Genomic DNA, 19,831 nt, shown 5'->3' on the forward strand with positions numbered 1-19,831 from the left:
GACTTGACCATCCCCTGTCACATCTAAATCAATGGGAGGGGACCATTGCTGGTCCCCTGTGTGAGACACTGCCACCTGCAGCACCTCATCGTGTCTCTTTCCTTTAACAAGGTCTCCTAGCCGATGACGGCTGTAACATGCAGTGAGTGGTGAGGAGGGAGACCATGCCTCGCCTGCTTCATAATGAACAGCAGGTAGATCGTTCTGAGCCCCTAAACTTAATCACGCAAAACAGACTCTCGGGGTAACAGCATCCATTTCCTGTGTACCAAACCGTCCACCTGCCAGAACAGTCGCCTCTCCAGAACAGTGATCCAGTGGCTTCTATTTGTTTCTCAGCCTGCCATTTCCACGCCTTACTGGTCTCTTCCTTGCCAGGCAATCTAGTGGCTAGCCTTGCCACTAGATCGAAGCTGGGCTAGCCTCGATCACCAGACACACCAACGAGACAGCTCTGGGCTAGCTCACTGCAGAGAGAGCTGCAGCTCTCCTGAAAGGATCCTGTTGGCTCAGAGGAAAAGTCCTGGTGAGGAGGCACTTGTCTGTGTCGGTGGAGTTGGGTGTTCTGTACAGTAAGTCCTCAAGCCCTGGGAACCACCTGGAGTGATTGTTAAATATACAGATTCCAGCCTTTATCCATCCAGACCCTCGACAGCAGAGCCTCTGGGTGCAGGGCCTGGCAATCTGTATTCAGACAAGCTCCCCAGGTGATTTACATATCTGGTTCAAAGTCCAGGGTTTGGGAACCGGGACAAGGTGATCCAAGGTGGGGCCTCAGGGCAGTCAGGGTGCTGCTGTCTGTGGGAACAGTGTGGGTGTCTTGGCCTGGAAATGTTCTCACAAGTGAAGGAAAAGCTCCCTGGGACCCCTTGATGTGTGTGTGTGTGTGTGTGTGTGTGTGTGTGTGTGTGTGTGTGTGTGCATGCTGTGTCCAGTGGTGAACAGTGCCCAGACTGACCTATACTCCTGATATCAATTGTGACATCCACGTAGCCATGCTCAGCGCTGTGATACATGGCCTCCCTCAGGGCCCTCAGTTTGGCCTTGCTGTTGCGGCTGGCGCACAAGGGGGGCGGGGCTGTTTCTGCCAGGTCTGTCCCCTCAGCCAGAATCTCCTCCAGGGACAGGATATCGCTCTTCTCCTTCTCTGGCTGAGCGAGCAGTTTGCGGAACACATTCCTGTCAATCATAAACCCAGAGAGGAAGACACTCAGAACGGAGGTGGCTGTGCTGGGGCAGGGGCGCAGTAGGGTTAGGAGCTGCTCACTCAGGACCAGGAATGAGAGGACAGTTCCCGGATGGTGGCTTCATGGATGACAGGCTTTGGGGATGAAGGAGATGGTGGGGTAGGACTGGCCATGTTTCCCGGGGGACATCTTGAGGCTGAGTAATACCCAGAAAGTTCTGGAACTCTGCCTTTTTGAGCATTAGTCTGGTGAATTTGCTCTCTTTGGGCAATGTGTAATAAAATCTGATAGGGCTTCTGGAAGAAACCTAGAGAGGACATGAGCCAACAAGAAGAACTCCGTCATTTTTATGTGAATTCTTCTCAGACCGTGGCAGCTGACATGATGTACTCTGACCCATACTGGCCAAGAGTGACACGTATCTCTGTGGTTACAGATGGCTGAGCGCGAACAGAACACGGCAGTCTGTATGCACGTACAGTGCAGGAAATTTGCTCGTAGCAGGAAGCTGTGAGTGAGGGTGCTCTGCTCAGGCCCTGAGCCTGGACCACCCACTTCTACTAACCCCTGAGCCCCACATCCAGAGAGAGAATGGGTCTGGGGGAGGCCTGGGAATCTGCATTTTTAACAAGCACCACTTGGGACCTGGTGGCCTTGGCCCATCCTAGCCTACCTGTGTCCATGGGCTGCGGCCTGGCTGAAAGAGTTCATGTCACCCTGGGGGGTTGTAGAAATTCCATTCCTGTACATGGTTCCTATCAGGGGATCCGCACCACGCTCCAACAGCAAACTAACCAGCTCAAAATTCCCTGCAAGCCCAGAGAAGGGGGTTTCGTAAAAGGAGAAAACAAAAGCCAGTCACAGGTACATTAAAGGCCACATCGGAGACACCGGGGCTGGGTTCCAACCGGTGACTTACCAACAGCGGCGGCGAGCTGGAGGGGAGTTTCTGAATAGTTCTCCTCGCCGTGTTCCACCGAGCCTTCTACCTTGGCTCCAGCATCCAGGAGGAGCTGCAGGGGAAGAGTGGCCACTGAGACATGGAAGGGCATGATTCGTGGAGAGGCGTCAGTGTACTGGTTGACATCGGTCAGACACTAGTGTCCCCTCCCACAAGGCCGGTGACCTTGTGCACTTGCCTGGAGGCAGCTTTACCTCAGAAAAGAAGCCTCTCTCATCTTTTAGGACCCCAGACTACCCACAGCGGGGTCCATGCACAAGGACATGTTATTCAGTTTGCTAGAAGGGCTGCCTCTCTGGCCCCGGCCTGGACGTACTGAACTAGTCTGTATTTTAACAGGCTCCCCAGGGCGTCCTTAGGAATATTAAGGTTTCTGGAAGCACTGAGATAGAAGCATCCAAATGCTGAAAGTCTCCATGGTTGGGTCTGTGTCACAAGCCTCAGAGGGCAACTGAGGTGGTCCCTTCCAGCAACAGGTGCTCAAGAGTTATAACCGACCCCAGGAACATGCTCGGCCAGCCAGGCTGAGAATCCCTCCCAGACCCCCCTGGATGGCTCTGAGGACAGGGGAGGTATTTAGTTCTCTGGCCAGCGAGATCTGGTAATGTATGTAGCAAAAGCTGCAGAAAATTTGCTTCTCCTGCCTTCATTCGGTGCCTTTGCTGAGATACTCGAGCTTTTTAGAGGAGGCGGAGGCGCTGTCCGTGGCTGTTCACCACTCTCGGTGAAGGTGCTGTTGCATGCAGCATGTAACATGGGGGAGAACCCACCACCTTTACTACCTACCTCCTGCTGCCTGAGAGCACATCCCCGAGACTGCACCTGCTGCCGGGATGCAGCCTGACTAGCAGGAGGTTCTGTCTGGCTTTCAGCTGTTCCCTTTCCTGAACCAATGGCTGAGGATCCCATTGTCTATTAAGGGATTCTGTCTCTGTTCTCCAGATGCTATCAACTCCCTTCTTTCTTAGATTCCCCTTTGCCAAAATGGGGCTGAGTTTGATATTCTATAAGCAGAAGCCAACACCAAGGGTACTACATCACACTCAGCCTCCCGAAACGCCGCTATGGGTCTGTCATGAGGATTCCCATAGCCAGGAAACATCAAAGGTTCCTGTGAAATGCCAACACCACTGAGCCATCCCTGCCACTCCACTCTCTGCTGCACAGAATTCAGATATGTGGGCCACATCAAAGAGGTGTGTTCTCGCTGTCTCTGCACTCACTGTGGGGTTGGAGAGGTCCTGGACTCAGATGCCAAGCTCCCTCTTCCGATGAAGTAATGACCAAGTTAAGATCGAGGCTACATCAAGTCTACCACAGCGACAAAAAGTGAGAACAACACTCCCAGGATCGCAGATACGGGCATGCCACCACATTCAGAGCTGTTTCAGAAGACACGGAATCTACCGTAGACCCCCCGGAGCCGATCCTCAAGAGTCAAGACTCACACCAGCGCATTTTTCAAACACCCCCTCGTTGATCTGGATGCTTCTTCCCACTGGTTGGAAACCACTGGCATCTACAGAACCCTAGGGTCACACCTGAGGGAAAAGTCCCTCCAGGTACTGACCCCGGCCAAGTCTCACGGTCATGTTAAGATAAGTAAAAGGAGCAAGTCCACAAAATAACAGCTGAAGTCTCACCTCAGAGCAACCAGGAAGAACTCCACAGGTCTGTTACTCTGTGTGTGAGGCTGCCTGTGGGTACGCAATGCTTTCATATTGGTTAATGCTTGGCCAAATAGATGCTGAAGTATGATAATTTCAGTATAAAATAGGGATATGCTACATTGAATTGCAATTAACCAATATGAATAACTCAGGGAGATATGCATGCTGGGAGAGATTTCGATTTGCATCATGGAGGAGGTCACAGTTCACGGTCAGATGTGGATAGGGAAATATGTTAATACCTGAACTACAGGAATATGTCCATGCAACACAGCAAAAGTCAGAGCCGTCCAATGGCGGGTCTCGGGGTGGACGGATGGATATTTATGAGGAGTACTGACAACCTATAAACAAATTGAAGTTATTTTTAAAAATGTGACCTTCACAATATTTAGGCTTGCAGATTCTAGCCTATCTGTGGCCAGGCACACAGACTAGGAGAGTACCAAAAAGACATCCTGGCAGGTGCCTTGGGAAATGTTGGTGACGCTGGGTAGTGATTTCCCCTGTTGAAGGCTCCAAGCAACCTCTCACTGGAACTGGGTGCTGGTCTTGCTTGCGTGTCTTGGAAGAGATGCTGGAGCAGCCTTCTGGAAGCAGGCCGCTGGAGGACTGTTTGGGGGATGTTATCAGTGGGGGCAGGGAAAGGTTTTTAGCCTGTGCTCTGTGTCTTCACCGTCCCCCTGAAGAGCGTTAGTGTTTGCTCACTCCTAGGGATGCTTTGGAAAAGCGGCTCCTCTGAGCCACTTCTCTGCCCTTCTTCTCTTTCCCTCTTTCTGCTTGAGGAGGATGGTGGTGCAGGAAGGGAGGTAGCCTGAAACATCACTAGCAAGCTAGCTGTATTTCAGATCCTCAAAGGGGGCGGCTGAGGGTAGGTCTGCTTCCTGCTTCCCCAGCAGAGAAGACAGTCATTCATTTGAGAGAGGATGTCCCTGCCACTCCGCTCACAGATCACCTTGGCTTCTTAGTCTCCTGTAACTGGAAACACAGGCACAAAACTTGCCCTGAACATACCAAGAAGTAGTGAGAGACTGAGTTTCTGGATGGAGAAAGGCCTTGAGTATACAAAGCTGGGTCATGGTTCAGAAGCTGACAACTGGGGACTTGTGATATTAACACCACTCACGGTGTTCTCCCCGGCATTCCTGGGGCATGTAACCTTGGTCTGAGTGTCCTTACAGTAGACAAAGGCACTGAGCGAACCCCATCGGAGGATCTGGAGAGGACGATCAAAGAACATCTCTAGCTGAGGACCTTGACGGGGTCTGTGATGCTTGGAGACCCACAGTAGGGCGGACAACTCGTATATCACTTGAAACTTGTTAAGATCCAAAATGGGTTTGGATTCAGAGCTATGTTTACTGTCTGCTTTCCTCGGATGAACATAAAACTCACCAATAATTCAAAAAAAAAAAAGCACAGGGCAACACTGAAGGGCATCTAATTTTGATGCAAAAAGGTTTCCTGGAGTTGCTGATTGATGGCTGCCGCATGCCAATCTCCTTGACATCTGCAGCAGCCAAGTGCTGGCTGAGCAGGCCTTCAGGCAGCAAAGAACAAAAAAGCGAGGATCCACTTATTTTGAGTCTTGGGGTGGTTTGGAGTCTCAAGCGTGGCTAGTGCCTCTGCGAGGTACAAACCACAGCTGGGTCCCTCTGCTAGACATCGATTCCTCCCAACAACGTGTGCATCATTCTTCTCCATCTCATAAGTCCCACCACTTCTGCAGCTTCAAAGCAGGTCAGAACTTGAACCTAAGCCTGTCAGAGTCTAAAGCCTTCAGGGAGGGGAGCTTCAATTTCCAGCCTGCTGTACTGTATCCCAGCAGCTTTGAGACAATTTATCCAACAAAGTGAGTCAGTGGGCCTGGGGGTGGGGGGAGGATAGAGAATGTGAGAACCTATCTCAGCCCAGGGAGTCAGGCCAGCATGTGTCAGGCATCAGGAAAGGGCTGAAACATGGGAGTTTTCTACCTCATCCCAGAAAGGGTGAGTCAGGGCCTGGAAGCTGCCCAGTCAACATAAGCCAGAGCTCCTGTAGCTACAGCTATTGTTTCTGCAGGGGTAGCTACTTGGGACTTTGACTAGGACCTCAGGTGGGACACAGTCTGCCAGGTGATTTCACCACGCGGCAGTCACTGAAAGGGTTGAGGAGTAATGTGTGAGGGTGACTGGGAAGGGAAAGTCTGGGCTGGCAGGGCCTGCAGCCTTCTACACCCTCACCTCCACATTCAGGTCAGCTCCGGCATCCAGCAGCATCTGCACCATCGCCTCGTCCCCACGGACGCAGGCGTACATCAAGGGGGTCATGCCCTGCGGTGGTTAAAACCAGAGATGGAGACATTTACAAGGTGGCCGTGGTCAGTCGACAAACACATGGAACGTCTTATTGGTGGGTGCACTCAGACCCCGGCAGGACAGAAGAGCACATGTGGAGCCCTGTGACTCGCAGGGTCACAACCTTCCACATTCTGGAAACGACAGTGGAGGAGTGAAGGGCAGTGACATCACCCTTCAGCACCTGTCTTTGCTTAAGTTGGAGGGTTTTCCTGAATTTCATGGTACAGCAGACCTAAGTGTGTCTTTAAAACAAGAGGCTGATTGCAATGGCAGGGGGCGGGGCTCACAAGAACTTTCTGGATCCTGCAATATCATCCCTAAGCTATTTAATTATAATGAATACAGTCCTTCACAATATGACAAAGTGTCTTGTTGCTCTATATGGGCCTTGGGCCAGAGTCGAGGGTAACTGGACGACAACCTTGAGCGTGTGGCAGCCCCCACTGACATCTGCTCTCACAGCACCCTTTACAAGCACCAGGCAACGGAAGCAGGGTGGCCTTTAGGAAAGCCTTCCCTGCTGACTCCTGCTCATCACAAACTGAGCACCACAATCGACAGAAGGGGCGGGGGGCAGAGGTCTGCACCAACAGTGTTGTGAAGGCAGCTATTTGGGAAAATGTTCATGCTACAGCCTTATCTCACACCAATATAACCTTTAGTTTTTCTAGAGATAGCTAGCAAAAATTTGGATCCATTTCTAGGCATAAATACAATGAAAAAACGTCACGCATGAAGATTATTCTAGCATTGGTACCCTGCAATTGAAAACACTATAAGCAAAATTCCAAAGTCAATGACAAACTGAGATGCATTTGTTACATTAAAGGACTTTGTGCCTAATAGAGAAGAAATTCCTCTAAGTAAACAAGAAAATAGTAATAATGGCGATGAAAAGCAAACAAAGGAAAGTAGATTAACAGGGAATTCATATGTAATCAGAGGGTGTGCAAAGACTAGTCAGGCTCCGGGGTGGGGGTGGGGGGTGGAGGGGGTGGGGGTGGGGGGAGTAATGAAGTCTGAGAACTTAGGAAAGCCTGGTGCATTTGAGACACCACTTCCATTTTAAAGAAACATTTCACCAAGTAAATAGAGATTGGAACAAAGATTTGTATAAGTATGTTTAGATCAGCATTATTCATAAACACTTTAAATATCTGTATAAGTATGTTTAGATCAACGTTATTCATAAACACTTTAAATAGCTGACATTGGAAAGATAGTTAATGAATAAACACTGTAATCATTTTATACAGATACTAAAAGCAGCTTACAAAAGAATATCCAATAACATCATAAGGTATCTGAAATATAAAACACTGAAAAAAGATTTAATAAATCCCTGGTTTTAAACAAAAGATTCCTATGATTGTGTGTTAGGGATCCTTGATGTTCAAGAAAATGATTAGTTGTTATTAAATAGTCCCATCTATTCTCTTCATGGAACTCTTTGTGAGAGCTGTCCGTGGGAGAAATAGGCTCCCCTGTCCCTTGTAACTCTACACTCGGGGTTCACACTGAGAACAGCTGTTTTCTCTGTTTGTGACACCACCCCCTTCCCAAGGTGCCTCTGCACCTTGTGGGTGCCTCTTATGTACCAGCTTCAGGATCTGCTGGGTACTGCCATGTCTGGGTGATGCCCTAGGGTCCCCAGACTGATTTTGGTGTCTCTTAAACCTAAGAGGGCAGCAGACGGCTCAGTTCTGTCTTGTGTCAATAGCAGACTGGCAGAGAACTGACTTCAACATGCCAGTAGAGACTGAAAGGCTGCAGAGTCCTAAGTACAAACGGTGGTCAAGCTAATGACATTATTTCCTTTCCGGAACAGGTCTATTTTTCACTCTTTTATTTCAGCTGCAATGATCATGTGGGATTTCCATAAAGATGGACAAGTATATTTTTATAAGATTAAAAATCCCAAAACATTTAAAAAAGAGGAAAAAAGGGGGAGGGGCATTATTATTATTATTATTATTATTATTATTATTATTATTGTGATCAGCAGAGGGAGCCGGTGTCCCGCCCAGTCCCAGCACTGAGGAGGTGAGGTGCGGGCCGATTGGTACCTGTTCGCTCATGGTGTTGATCCCGTCGGGCCCCAGCAGAGACACTGCCTGCTTCACCAGGTCAGTCCGTCCGCAGTTCAGCATCCGGAAGCCCAGGTCCTGCTTGAACTTGGCTTCAGTGGCCACTGCGTCCAGCTTCCGAGAAGCACAAAAGCAGTCGTCCGCCCTGAGGGAGGGAGAGATGGTCACATGGGTGCAGCCGCTTTTCCCAGGGTCTGGTCCCTGGGTGCAAACCTCCCAGCAAGCTCCACCAAGTTCCTCCCTTGCTTTTCCTGCAAATTGCCCATTCTAGGCTCCCATTTAAAACAACTGCCTCCTGGTGGCTCTCAATCCTGTCCTCACTGCAGCTGGGTCTGGTCCCTCATCTGTGTGCCCTTAGCGTTCTCAGCTAAGAACCGTTATGCAAATATTTATGGAGTGTTTATATAGGTTAGGTCCTCTGCTAAACATCTTAGGTGAATTGGTTCACTCAGCTCCCACACAGTAGAAGGCATAATTCCTATGAGGATCTTTAAACCTCCAGGAAACAGGGATAAGGAGCCTTCCTGAGGCCACTCCATCTGCAAGAGACAGAGCCTGGATCTGAACCAGAGCCGTGTGTGTGTGTGTGTGTGTGTGTGTGTGTGTGTGTGTGTGTGTGTGTGTATGTGTGTGTGTAGAGCCAGTCTTTGGATCTACCATGCCACCCATCTCCCAGGCTCAGCATCTGTTTGCTTGTTCACTTTTCTGACCCCTCACACCGTGCTGTGGACTTCTGAGCAGGCATCTGTCTGTGTCCATTCCAGTGACTGACGGCATTAAGAAGTGAGAGTTGAATGGAACACAGGACGGAGTCCCTACATTCGAAATAGAATGAGCCAGAGCACTTGTCAGAGGAAATGAGAGATGGCAAGGTGCTTCAGCAAGCGAGTTCAGGGAGAAAGGTGAGGACGGGGAAGGCGGAGGGAACCGACGGGAGACCGTGATACGGGCCCATGTGCAAAGGATGATACTGTCTTCTCCCAGTGAACTAACAATCATTCCGTCAGGCCACTAAGCATTCGTGGAGTGCCCGTTGGGGTCACGCTCTGCTCTCTCTAGGTGTCACTCACCATCCCTGCTCTGGAAGCCCGCAGTCTGGTGAGGGACAGGACGGGCACAGGCCATAATTCCGTGTATCTAATACAAAGTATTGCGGGTTCAGAGACATTATTTCTGAGCGAAATATGCTATGGGACTGTAAACCTCTCTGCACCCCACACACACCCTAGGGGAGCTTAGGCTTCCTAGGAAGGTGACCCCTGCGCTGTGATTGTAGTGATGGGGAAGGAGAAGATCGAGACACAAGTGCTTCGTGCAGGGCCAGCGGGAGCAAAGGTCCAGATAAGACATGTCAGACTCCCACAGAGGTCAGTGTTTCTGGGGCGTTAACCTTTGGGCGAAGTGTGCCAGGAGCTGAGGGAAGTGGGGTGAGGCCACAGAGACCCTATGGCTAAAAGGTGTGGTAGAGACGATGGAGGAACCCAGGGCCTTGCTTCAAACATGGCATCAGCATCCTAGACTTTTGGGCACAGAATGGGACTGTGCTTTATGGCTTCTTGGTCCAGTGTGTGTGGACTTTGAACTTGGCTAGAGTTACCAGATTAGGCAACTACAAACGCTAAATCAATATTCATGGGGCATCTTTATATCAAAGCTTTATCCATTGTTTATCGAAGACAGAAATTTAACTGGGTTTCCTCTTTTCTCTTCTGGAGAAGGGCAGAGCTAAATATGTAGAGAAACTCAGGATCCCCTACCTTTAGTGTGGTGGCAGGGACTAATGGTCCCCAAAACTGCCCAAGGAAGCTAGTGACACCAGAGTAACAGGGCAAGACCCTAGGGTGCAGATCACAGAGGCTTCCAGGGGGAGTAAGTGTGGCATCTGTGTGTTATTCTAAAGTACCAGGATCCTGTGTGTGTGTGTGTGTGTGTGTGTGTATGTGCGTGTGTGTGTGTGTGTGTGTGTGTGTGTGCATGTGTGTGTGTATGTGCGTGTGTGTATGTGCATGTGTGTGCATGTGTGTGTGTATGTGCTTGTGTGCATATGCATGTGTGTGCGTGTGTGCGTGTGCATGTGTGTGTGTGTGTGTGTGTGCAAATCTCTGGCAGTCGACTTGATCCGTTGCACGGACAATGTTTCTTCTGCTTATGTGATCAATGCTGGAAGAGGCTGCTTTGTGAAATCACGTGGCTCCCATCCTGGGGAAGGGATGTGGAAGGAGGGCAGGGAGTGCTTCAGGTTGTTTTTGTGGCATGGCATGGTTGTTGAACTCTTAAACTTGTAGTAGCTGTGGCCACCTGTTGAAGATCTGTACAAGCCTGAGCCTGTCACCATTTCACACGGAGGGAGGAGGGCTTCATGATGACCCCCCACCACCTGAGGACTTTTATGTAGTTAATGGTTTCCACGTTTTCTCCAGTGGTGTAGCCACTGGTAATGCACCCATGTTCCTGTAAACAATGCTAGTAAGACTTACTGGGTTATTAAAAACACGAAAACATGGAAACAGGAGGATTATTTGGAAAGAGGGGGGGATCAGTAAGAGTGGGGGGGAGACAAAAACCGTGACAGAGTGGGGATATGATAAAATAAATACATGTGTGAAAATGTCTTGATGAAACCCAATATGTGTAATTAATACACACTAATAAAAACATTAAGAAGGAGTGCCTGTCTGGGGACAGAGATATGAGTGATCACCATCACAGAAAATCCACCTAGTCATTTCTTCTTGCTTGTCTGTCTCTAAGCCTTCTGATAGCCTCAGTACTTCCTGGCCTCATTCAGATACGTGCTTTTCCCCCTTTCCCTGAAATTAAGCTACATTCCACGGGACTGGGAGGGCATTGCCAGTGCCCACTGTGTGTTAAACCCCATGCCAAGGAGCTCCAGAGGGGGGAGGCAGAGGCTGGGTTCGCAGAACTCAAAAGCTTGTAAACAGATAATTCTAAGAACATCACAAGTGTTTACCAGCTCCTGAGGTTCTTGATTTTAATTAGAAAGAGACAGATGGCAGGGAAATTACTGCAGCTAAAATGATGATAATTGTTATTACAGGAAGCTGACGTTTACCGAACACTTACTGTGGAGATCTACGTTCTTTCTGTGTGTTAACCTGTACCGTCATCATGGTGAGCCCCAGAGCTAAGCGCTGTGTGCAGCCTGCTCCAACAATGATTGAGGCAAAGGAATTACCAGAGATACAGGTACTAAAGGACAAGCTCGCATGTGTCAGGGGTGACCTAACCCCCACCTGCTGGGGGTCAGAGGGCCCTGGAACATACCATGCATTTAACTTCTATTGGGGCTGGACTGTTGGACCCCTAAATTCAGCTTCTCCAAAGGAACCGTATGAACACCTCTGTCCCCACCCTCTGAACTTCCTCCTAGCTGCCCATCTCAGTCATTGACGTTGCTGCTCGCCCAGGTGCTGAAACTGGAATCTGGTCTCACACCCGCATCCATCCCAACAGCTGTTACATTGAACCGGAATCCCAAATCCATCCCCGTTCCCACCCTCATGGCTCTCCATGGGTCCCAGCGTACACCTCAGGGTGGAATAGTGTAGGAGCCCAACAGTCTTCTTGATTCCATTCTCCCTGCCCCATGCCACCTCTCACACAGAGTCAGAGTGAGTGTCAGCGTAGGCAGGTCCTCTTGGGTCCCTTCTAAAGCCTTCTAGTATATTGAGGATAAAATTTGGCTCTTGGCACACACCCAAGGACCATGTCCCTATTTCTTTCCCTTGGAAAGCCTTCCTTGGGGTTCTTTGCAGGACTGGCTCCTCCTTGTCCTCCAAGGGTAAGCTTGATCATAGCCGAGGAGGCCTCTCAGCAGACCACCTGCACGGAGGTGTGCTCTTCTCCTGTCTACACACTCATCTCCCGGCCAGGGCCCTTTGTCCCCTTGGCAGCATCTTCATAATTAGTGACTAGTTTTCTTTAAAAAAACAAAACATTAAATGCCATTTAATTAATTGACTAATGGGTTTCTCTCTCTTACGTTCTTGTGTGTATGTACACGTGCACATACATAGTGCATGTGTCGAGCTCAGAGAATCACTTTGGGAGTGAGTTCTCTCCTTCCCCTATATGAGGCTCAGATCCAGTTTAGACCGTCGGCCTTCTTACCAAGTGCCTGACCCGCTGAGTCACGTTGCCAGCTCCTAGTTTTTTTTTCCTGCCAGCATGTCTAAGCCCAGGGACAGGACCACACCCATCATCTTGTTCTCTGCTGTAGGCAAAACAGACTTGAATGCAAATAGCAAGAACTGATAGGGAGACAGGTGTGCACCACCCTGTAATCTTCGTTTAAAAATGAATACTTCTTAACTGACTGCTAAAAATTAAACCTATACATTTATAATGTGTAACACGATACTTTGAAATAATTGCACACTGTAGACTGGCCAAATCAAGACAATTAATGTGTTGCCTTACATGCTAAGCATGTCTCTGGTGAGAGCAGTTCAGGGCTATTCTTTTCCCCTCCTCATGCATGCTAGACAAGCAACCCACCACCCGAGCTGTGTCTGCAGCCCCAAATCTACTTGCTTAGCGATTTTCAAGTATGTAACACAAGGTTATAAACTATATTCTCCATGTTTCATAGCAAATCTCCTGAATTTATTCCCTCCTGTCTAATTGAAAATTTGTATCCTTCAACTCACACATATCTCTCGACCCTCACATCCTTACCTTTTGCTCACCACACTCCACTCTCTGCTTCTTGGAGAGCAACATTTTCAGGTTCCACGTGTACGTGAGGTCACACATCATTTATCTGTCTTTTTATGCTCAGCTTATCTCTCTTAACAGTGTACTTCAGGCTGGGTGGTGATGGCACATGCCTTTAATCCCAGCACTTGGGAGGCAGAGGCAGGTGGATCTCTGTGAGTTTGAGGCCTGCCTGGGCATAGAAAGAGAGTTCCAGGACAGGCTACAAAGCCACACAGAGAAACCCTGTCTCGAAAAACAAACAAACAAAAAAAGAGCAAAAACTTAACAAACAAACAAAAAACTGTAGTGTACTCCAGGTCCACTTATGCTGTGATGACAGAACTTCCTTTTGAAAGACTGACTAGTATTCCGTTTTACACACACACACACACACACACACACACACACACACACACACACCCCACATTTTCTTTATCCATTCACCTGCTAATGGACAGTTAGGTTGACTCCATTCTTAATTATGTAAATGATGCTTCAACCTAACCTGGTGGTATGAACTAGCCCTGTGACTACTGACTTCCCGTACGTGTCCAGTAGTACGACTGCTGGATTCTGTCATAGTTCTGCCTTATATTCGAGGAAGCTCCATGTTTTCGACAATGGCTGTATTTACACGTTCCCACCAACAGTGCACACGGATTCCCTTTTCTTTTTGACCATGGCTATTCTATCAGGTGTAATTGTATTTTCCATCATTTTATTGTGACATGTTATTGTCATTTTAATGTGAAATTCCCTAATGGGTAGTGATGGTTGGCATTTAAAAATAAATACACTTACTGACCATTTCTTTGTCTTCTTCTGAGAAATGTCTCCTCGGGTCCTTTGCTCATTTTTAGATTGAGTTATTTGCCTTGTTGCTACTGAGTTGAGTTTATTACACACTCTGGCTGCTCTCTCCATGTCTGACGTGTTTGCAGACATGTTCTGCTCTGTGCGAGCACCACACGCTGTGTGTCTTTCACGCTCTATTCAGTCGGCCGGCTCTTCACCGTTGTCTCCTTTACTGTGCAGAGACTTTGAAATTTGATTCCATTTGTCTGCTTTGGATTTTGTTGCCTATGTTTTTGGAGTGATGTCCAAAAATTATTACCCAAACCAATGTCACGGAGTTTTCCCTCTGTGTTTTACAGTTTTAGGTCTTGAGCCCATTCTGAGTTAATTTTTGTATATAGTACACGATGAGGGTCTAATTCCATTCTTCTGCATGTGGATATTCAGTTTGCCCAATACCACACATTGAAGAGACTATTCTTTGCTCCACTGGAGAGTGTCCCCCATCCCTGCCCCATCACCAGGGTCTTGTGATGAAGCACACACTGGCCTGGAACTTGCAATCCTTCTTAGTTTCTTGAGTGCTGGGATTACAGACACGCGCCAGCACATCTGGCGCCACTCATTCTTGAGCACAGCCCCAGGGAGCACCTGTTTACCGAGCAGCCCGCAGACACAGGGCAAACAGTGGTTCCGGTTTCCGTGCCAAGTCGAGCAAGCAAACTAAAGCAGGTAAAACCCATTTTCCAACGAAGTGTGTTACATGGCTTCCCATTCAACCCAGTTTGCCGGAGAACTGAACTCTGGGAAACCATCCCTTCAGCATTCCCCGGGACAGGGCCACAGCTCCATTCATTCCTGGAGAATCCCTGCAGAAGCTCCCAGCTGCAAACCGACAGGGCTCCTGTGGCCCGAGCAAGTCAGTCTGCCTTTCTCTGTGCATGACTTACTTATGCAGGAACATATTCAGCTTGTCCCCCGGGGCCTCCCCAGGTAACCCACTTTGTGGTTTTCCCTTTGAGTGGCTTTCAAGGATGCCATAAAAACCCCCATCAATTTAAGTAAGAGGTCAGCTACTGAGGTGGTCAATTTCTCTGATTTCTCAAGTGCCCAAGTCCCGAGAGACTGGTGCAGTATCTTCCACCACTTCAGATGTGACCTCAGAAAGGTGTTTTCCAGAGACTTCGGGCTTCAGGGCCTGAGTGCGAGGGGGGGAGGAGAATGCACTTCTTATTTTCTGTAAGGAGGGTGCATGTGGGTGAGGAGCTAACACATTCTGCTCACCTCTCAATGCCTCCTGAGTGACAAATGCCAGCTGGCGATGTCCAGACACCTTTATGCGTTGATCAGCTTCCCTGCTGGCTTGGAAGTGCTGAGCTTGAATTCTGCTGTGTCTTTCTCTGGGCGCAGGTCCAGCTCTGGCGCTCATGGCTATGTGATATCGGGGCCAGTGGCTTTACTGTTTTGTCGTCTGGTTTTCTCCTCTGTAACACGAGCTTTGTAGTCACACCTTCCTTCCAGGATGTGGGCCGTGGGTCCAGTGAGGTGGCCCTCAGGAGGTGCTTAGAAGATCACCGTGCAGAGAACCCAGAATTACGGGGCTGGGGAGCTAGCTACTCAGTTGGTGAAGTGGTTGCCGCAAGAGCACGGGGGTCTGAGTCGGATCTTAGCACTCACATCCAAAGCCTGGCATGGTGGCACACTGATGCCAGGGCTGGGGAGTAGGGTGGAAACTGGAGCCAGCCAACCTTGCTGGGTTGATGAGCCTCAGTGAGAGACTCTGTTTCAGAGAACAAGGGGAAATGCTCCCGAGGGACAGTACCCGAGGCTGACCTCTGGCCCCCACACGAAGCCAAGTGGGACTGCAGAGAATACCCTGTGGAAGAAGCAGATCCAGATGCCAAGTACACAGAACACTGCAGTCACAGTCTTCTAAGTTCAAATTAGACATTGTGTCTAACAAATGCCATGGGAATCAAAGAATGGAGGCAAGCCTTGCCCCAGAGGGTATGCCCGGCTCCCAGAAGGCTACCACCTGGTGCCATCAGGATTTTTGCAAGCAAATTGTGATGAAGGAGGTCAGACAGAGTCAGCGCTGGATGAAGAGACAGTTCTGGGGACGGTTCAGCAAGTGAAGAAAAGCAGAGCCCCTGAGGGTGCCGTGGGTCTGCGTCTGAGGTTTGTGTCTTTCTGTTTGCTCCAGTCCAGGGGCTGATCTTGAGCCTGCCGGTGCTTGAAGGCTCCTTGAAGTTTGCACACACTGTCTTACTGGTAAGTGGGTCCTGGAATGCAGGCTTAGAAACCAGCCTGCCCACATTTCAGCTCTGTCCTCGCCAATGGGGTCAGTCATCTTTAGTTTTCTTATACATAAAATGGGCACACTGTACTGCTTTGAATGTTTTACTGATTTATCAAGTATGGATATAGCACTTCATACCAAATATATTTTAAGCTTTTTACAAATACCAGCTTGTTTGCAGGCTTTATTATCTTTAATCCATTTTACAGATAAGAAAAATGTAACATACCATAGCTTAATTTACTTATTGCATTCATCTATCTTTCTAGCACTCTAACAAAAGTTATAAGCTGAGTACTTATAAAGAAAAGACATTTATTTAGCTTACAGTCCTGGAGGCTCAAAGTCCAAGACTTTATCGTTATTTTGAGACAGGCTCAGGCAGCCCAGGCTGACCTTGAACTTGCAGTGTAGCAGAGATGACCTTGCAATTCTGATGCTTCTGTTACTCTCTCTGGGGTGCTGGTATCACAGGTGTTTGCCACCACATCTGTTTTTATGCACTACTAGGTGCTGAGCCCAGGGCGTCCTGAATGCTAGGCAAGCATCTGTCACTGAGCTACATGCCTTGCTCCCGAGAGTTAATTCTGCGAGAATTCTCTCCCCAGGAATTCTCTGGTCAACCTCTGTTGAGGGCCAGGCTTCCAGGACACATCATGGCAGATGGCACTGTGATGGGAACTTGTGTGCGTGAGAGAAGGATTATATGGCAAGACAGGAAGCCAAAGAGTAGGAGTGCCCATTTTATTCTTTTATAAAAATCCCCATGAAGACTCACCAGGGTCCTGTGAGACCTACATTCATTCCTTCTGATGAACGCATCCCCAGTGACTTCTTGTCCTGCCCCACTTCCTAAAGGTCCTACATCTCCAGACTTTTAAGCTATGGACCAAGACTTCAACAAATGAACCAACCCATAGACACTCATGGTCCTTGAGTTTTCTTACACACAGACGGACCCATTATAGCCCTTGCTCACAACCACAGAGTTGATGCACAGGAGTGGTGGCGACACCAGCAGCTTGACTCCAGCTTCTGCTGAGCTCACTAGGCTTTCTGAGAGGTTGCCGGCTAACCCGGGACTGTTTTGGATGAGAGCATGGCTTCTGCAGAGATTCCTCACACCGTGACTCTGGGATCTTTATGGCAACAGCCCACATAGTCACAGTCAGTAATAAGAAGCCCTCCTTTACTGTGTGTGTATTGTCCACCAAGCACTCCTGGGTGCCCTGTTTCTGCCACTGCAACTGATTCTGTCTTGGGATTACCACCACCACCACCACCACCACCACCACCACCACCACCACCACCACCACCATCAAAATGCTTTTCCCATTCTTCGGGCAGGGACCCTGGTGGGCTAAGCCCCAGCTCCTAAAGGCTCCACCATACCATTAGCTGGGACAAAGTATGCGAACAGGTGATCCTATGGGGGACACTTGACATTCAGACCATGCCAGTGTCTGACACCAAAGCCAGTGTGCTCCTGTGGAACAGCAAAGTCTAGTGCCCAAGACCAGTGCTCATGTCCCCATTCTCCTTAGCTCCTATGAGACTTGACGGGTAACAAACGCTGTAAACCTCAGTTTCTCCATCTGCAGGATAATGCACTAGCCAATGTCAAGGTCTGTAACGACATTTAAAGAGAAGACACCCTGGACCGCTCAGCAGAGGGTGATGACAGACTGCCCAACATCGTTACTGTGTAGCCTCAGGCTCTCTCCAGGGGTTTAGCTCAACCGTCTCCACGTTCCAACCACTCAATCCTCTAACTCCAGGGAGGTCTTTCCTAACTACCAAGGCCTCTTCTAACTGTTCTGGAGGCAGGTCCCTCCGGGCACAGCCCCGCTAGAGCCTCTCATGTCCTGGGCTCCCCCGACAGACTGCTCTGCTCTTGGGGCTCTTGCATTCTGTCATCTGTGTGCTCTACTCTCATCCATGTGGTCCCCACCATCAGGCAGGCCATCTGGACAACCAGCACAGCTCCTCTTGCGGGCGGCAGCCAGGGGCCTGCCTGGGGGCAGAGATGTCCTATAAGGGAAAACCACCTTCTCCTGCTCACGTGGAAAGTACTGGAAGTCTATAACTGCAGGATGCAGGCTGAGGTATTTGACTGAGGGTGAATATGACAGGATGTAGCCCAAGCTGCCTAGGACTCCACCAACGGTAATTTGGGTTATGAAATGGTTTCCCTAAGCCACGGGTCAACAAGATGTCCTAGAAGAGAATGATGAGGTGATAATCAGTGGAATGCTGTGCACTTACAAACGCTTCCCTGACATCCTACAGCTTATATTAGTCATATTATAGGCACTCACACATAACACTTGATTTACTAAGCATTTCACATTTCCTAACCACCTCAATTAATCTTCAAAGTGACCTTTAAATTGAAGGCTGTTACTCTCAGTTTACAGAGGGAAACTGAGGTACTCAGGCTCTGCATTACCTCCAAGACTCTCAAGCTTGCAAATGATGGGCCCGGTAGGAAGCCTGCAGCCTGTCACAACCCACACTTTCTCACATCTTGCCACCACAACAGGAGCCCCCAAAGCAGGTTTTAGTATTCCCATTTCACGGATGAGGAAACAGACAGGAAGGAGTTGGCCGTGGTGCCCGAGTCACCTGACGCCTTGTTGTTCCGTTTCAACCAGACCAGATTTCTTTGTAAAGGTCAGGCTTGAGTAGGGCTGTGCTTACTTCTGACACGGTGAACTCTGGAGAGTTTACTGCTAACAAGAACCCAGAATGCCTTACACGCTGCACCAGGCAGAGCCCAGACGCTGCCCTAGGCGCCATACCAAAACACTTTACTGCTTCTCAAATAAGACCAAACATGTATGTAGTACTTACACTGACCCAGTAACACTTCTAATTTTACACAAACACATACTTCATACATGTGAATGCATATATGTAAACATATAAAATATTCATACACATATATATTTATTCACATATATATATATTTATAATCTTACATAATCTTTTCTTTAATCCTACAAAATTTATCTTTGTTACAGCTCAGGGAGGCGACACTGTCAGTGGTAGAGGTGAGATTTTAATCCAGGCAGGCTGGAGCTGGGCCCTGATTTTGCTGCCTGACTCTACCATCTCTCCACGCCATCAAATGCCTCCCATGTTTCCTCAGACTCTTCAAATGCCGGGGACTGGGGTGAGTGTCAAAGCTATGAGGATCCCCAAGCACAGCCTACAGGTTGAAGGTTTTCCTGCACTTTCTCCACAGGAGAGTCTCCATCTCCAAGCCACTTTGTATTTTCTTTCTTGCCAGCCAAGAAGACATATTCCCACTCCAGTCACCCATTTCCCTACTGGTTTTCCCTGTATGCACGGCCAGCTTTCCATTCAAATCTTCTCCCAGTTTACCTTGCCTCCCCCCACGTTGTGTTCTGGAGACAAGACCCATCCAGCAGCTTCTAACTTGCAGAGTCCCTGGTGTCCAAGAGAGAGCTTCCTCGGTTCAGCTCTGAGCTCTCCTCAGGTCAGGAAACTAGAGGACAAGAGTGTGGACCTATTTATATGAGCCACAGAGGGATCCAGGAATAGGATCCTTGTCAGATGGGAAGAGAAGACTCGGGCAGAGATGGCTGCCCTCGCGTTCCCCACCCCCCCATCGCTGGAAAAGGGAACCCGTGACTGCGGTCACTCTGGCTGTCCTCCTGGGGGTCGGGGCTGCAGGGGCCGGTACGGGCATAGCTTCCCTGGTTTTATCTAATCAACATTGTTCAGAGCTTAGAATTTCCATAGATGAGG

At 49.0% G+C, this 19,831-nt stretch overlaps 1 protein-coding gene across 1 annotated transcript in view; it reads right to left on the reverse strand.

Moving 5' to 3' along the window:
* Abtb3 (ankyrin repeat and BTB domain containing 3) overlaps positions 1-19,831 on the reverse strand; it is a 271,670-nt gene that overhangs the window by 24,870 nt on the left and 226,969 nt on the right. The window contains exons 5-10 of the mRNA XM_059245625.1: positions 8,224-8,389; positions 6,041-6,130; positions 4,061-4,162; positions 2,107-2,200; positions 1,861-1,996; positions 959-1,179 (exon numbers count right to left, since the gene is read on the reverse strand). Of these exons, the coding sequence (XP_059101608.1) occupies positions 959-1,179; positions 1,861-1,996; positions 2,107-2,200; positions 4,061-4,162; positions 6,041-6,130; positions 8,224-8,389 (809 nt within the window). The remainder of the gene's footprint in view (positions 1-958; positions 1,180-1,860; positions 1,997-2,106; positions 2,201-4,060; positions 4,163-6,040; positions 6,131-8,223; positions 8,390-19,831) is intronic.

The sequence above is a fragment of the Peromyscus eremicus genome, chromosome 18, assembly GCF_949786415.1.
Source record: "Peromyscus eremicus chromosome 18, PerEre_H2_v1, whole genome shotgun sequence".
Lineage (NCBI taxonomy): Eukaryota > Metazoa > Chordata > Mammalia > Rodentia > Cricetidae > Peromyscus > Peromyscus eremicus.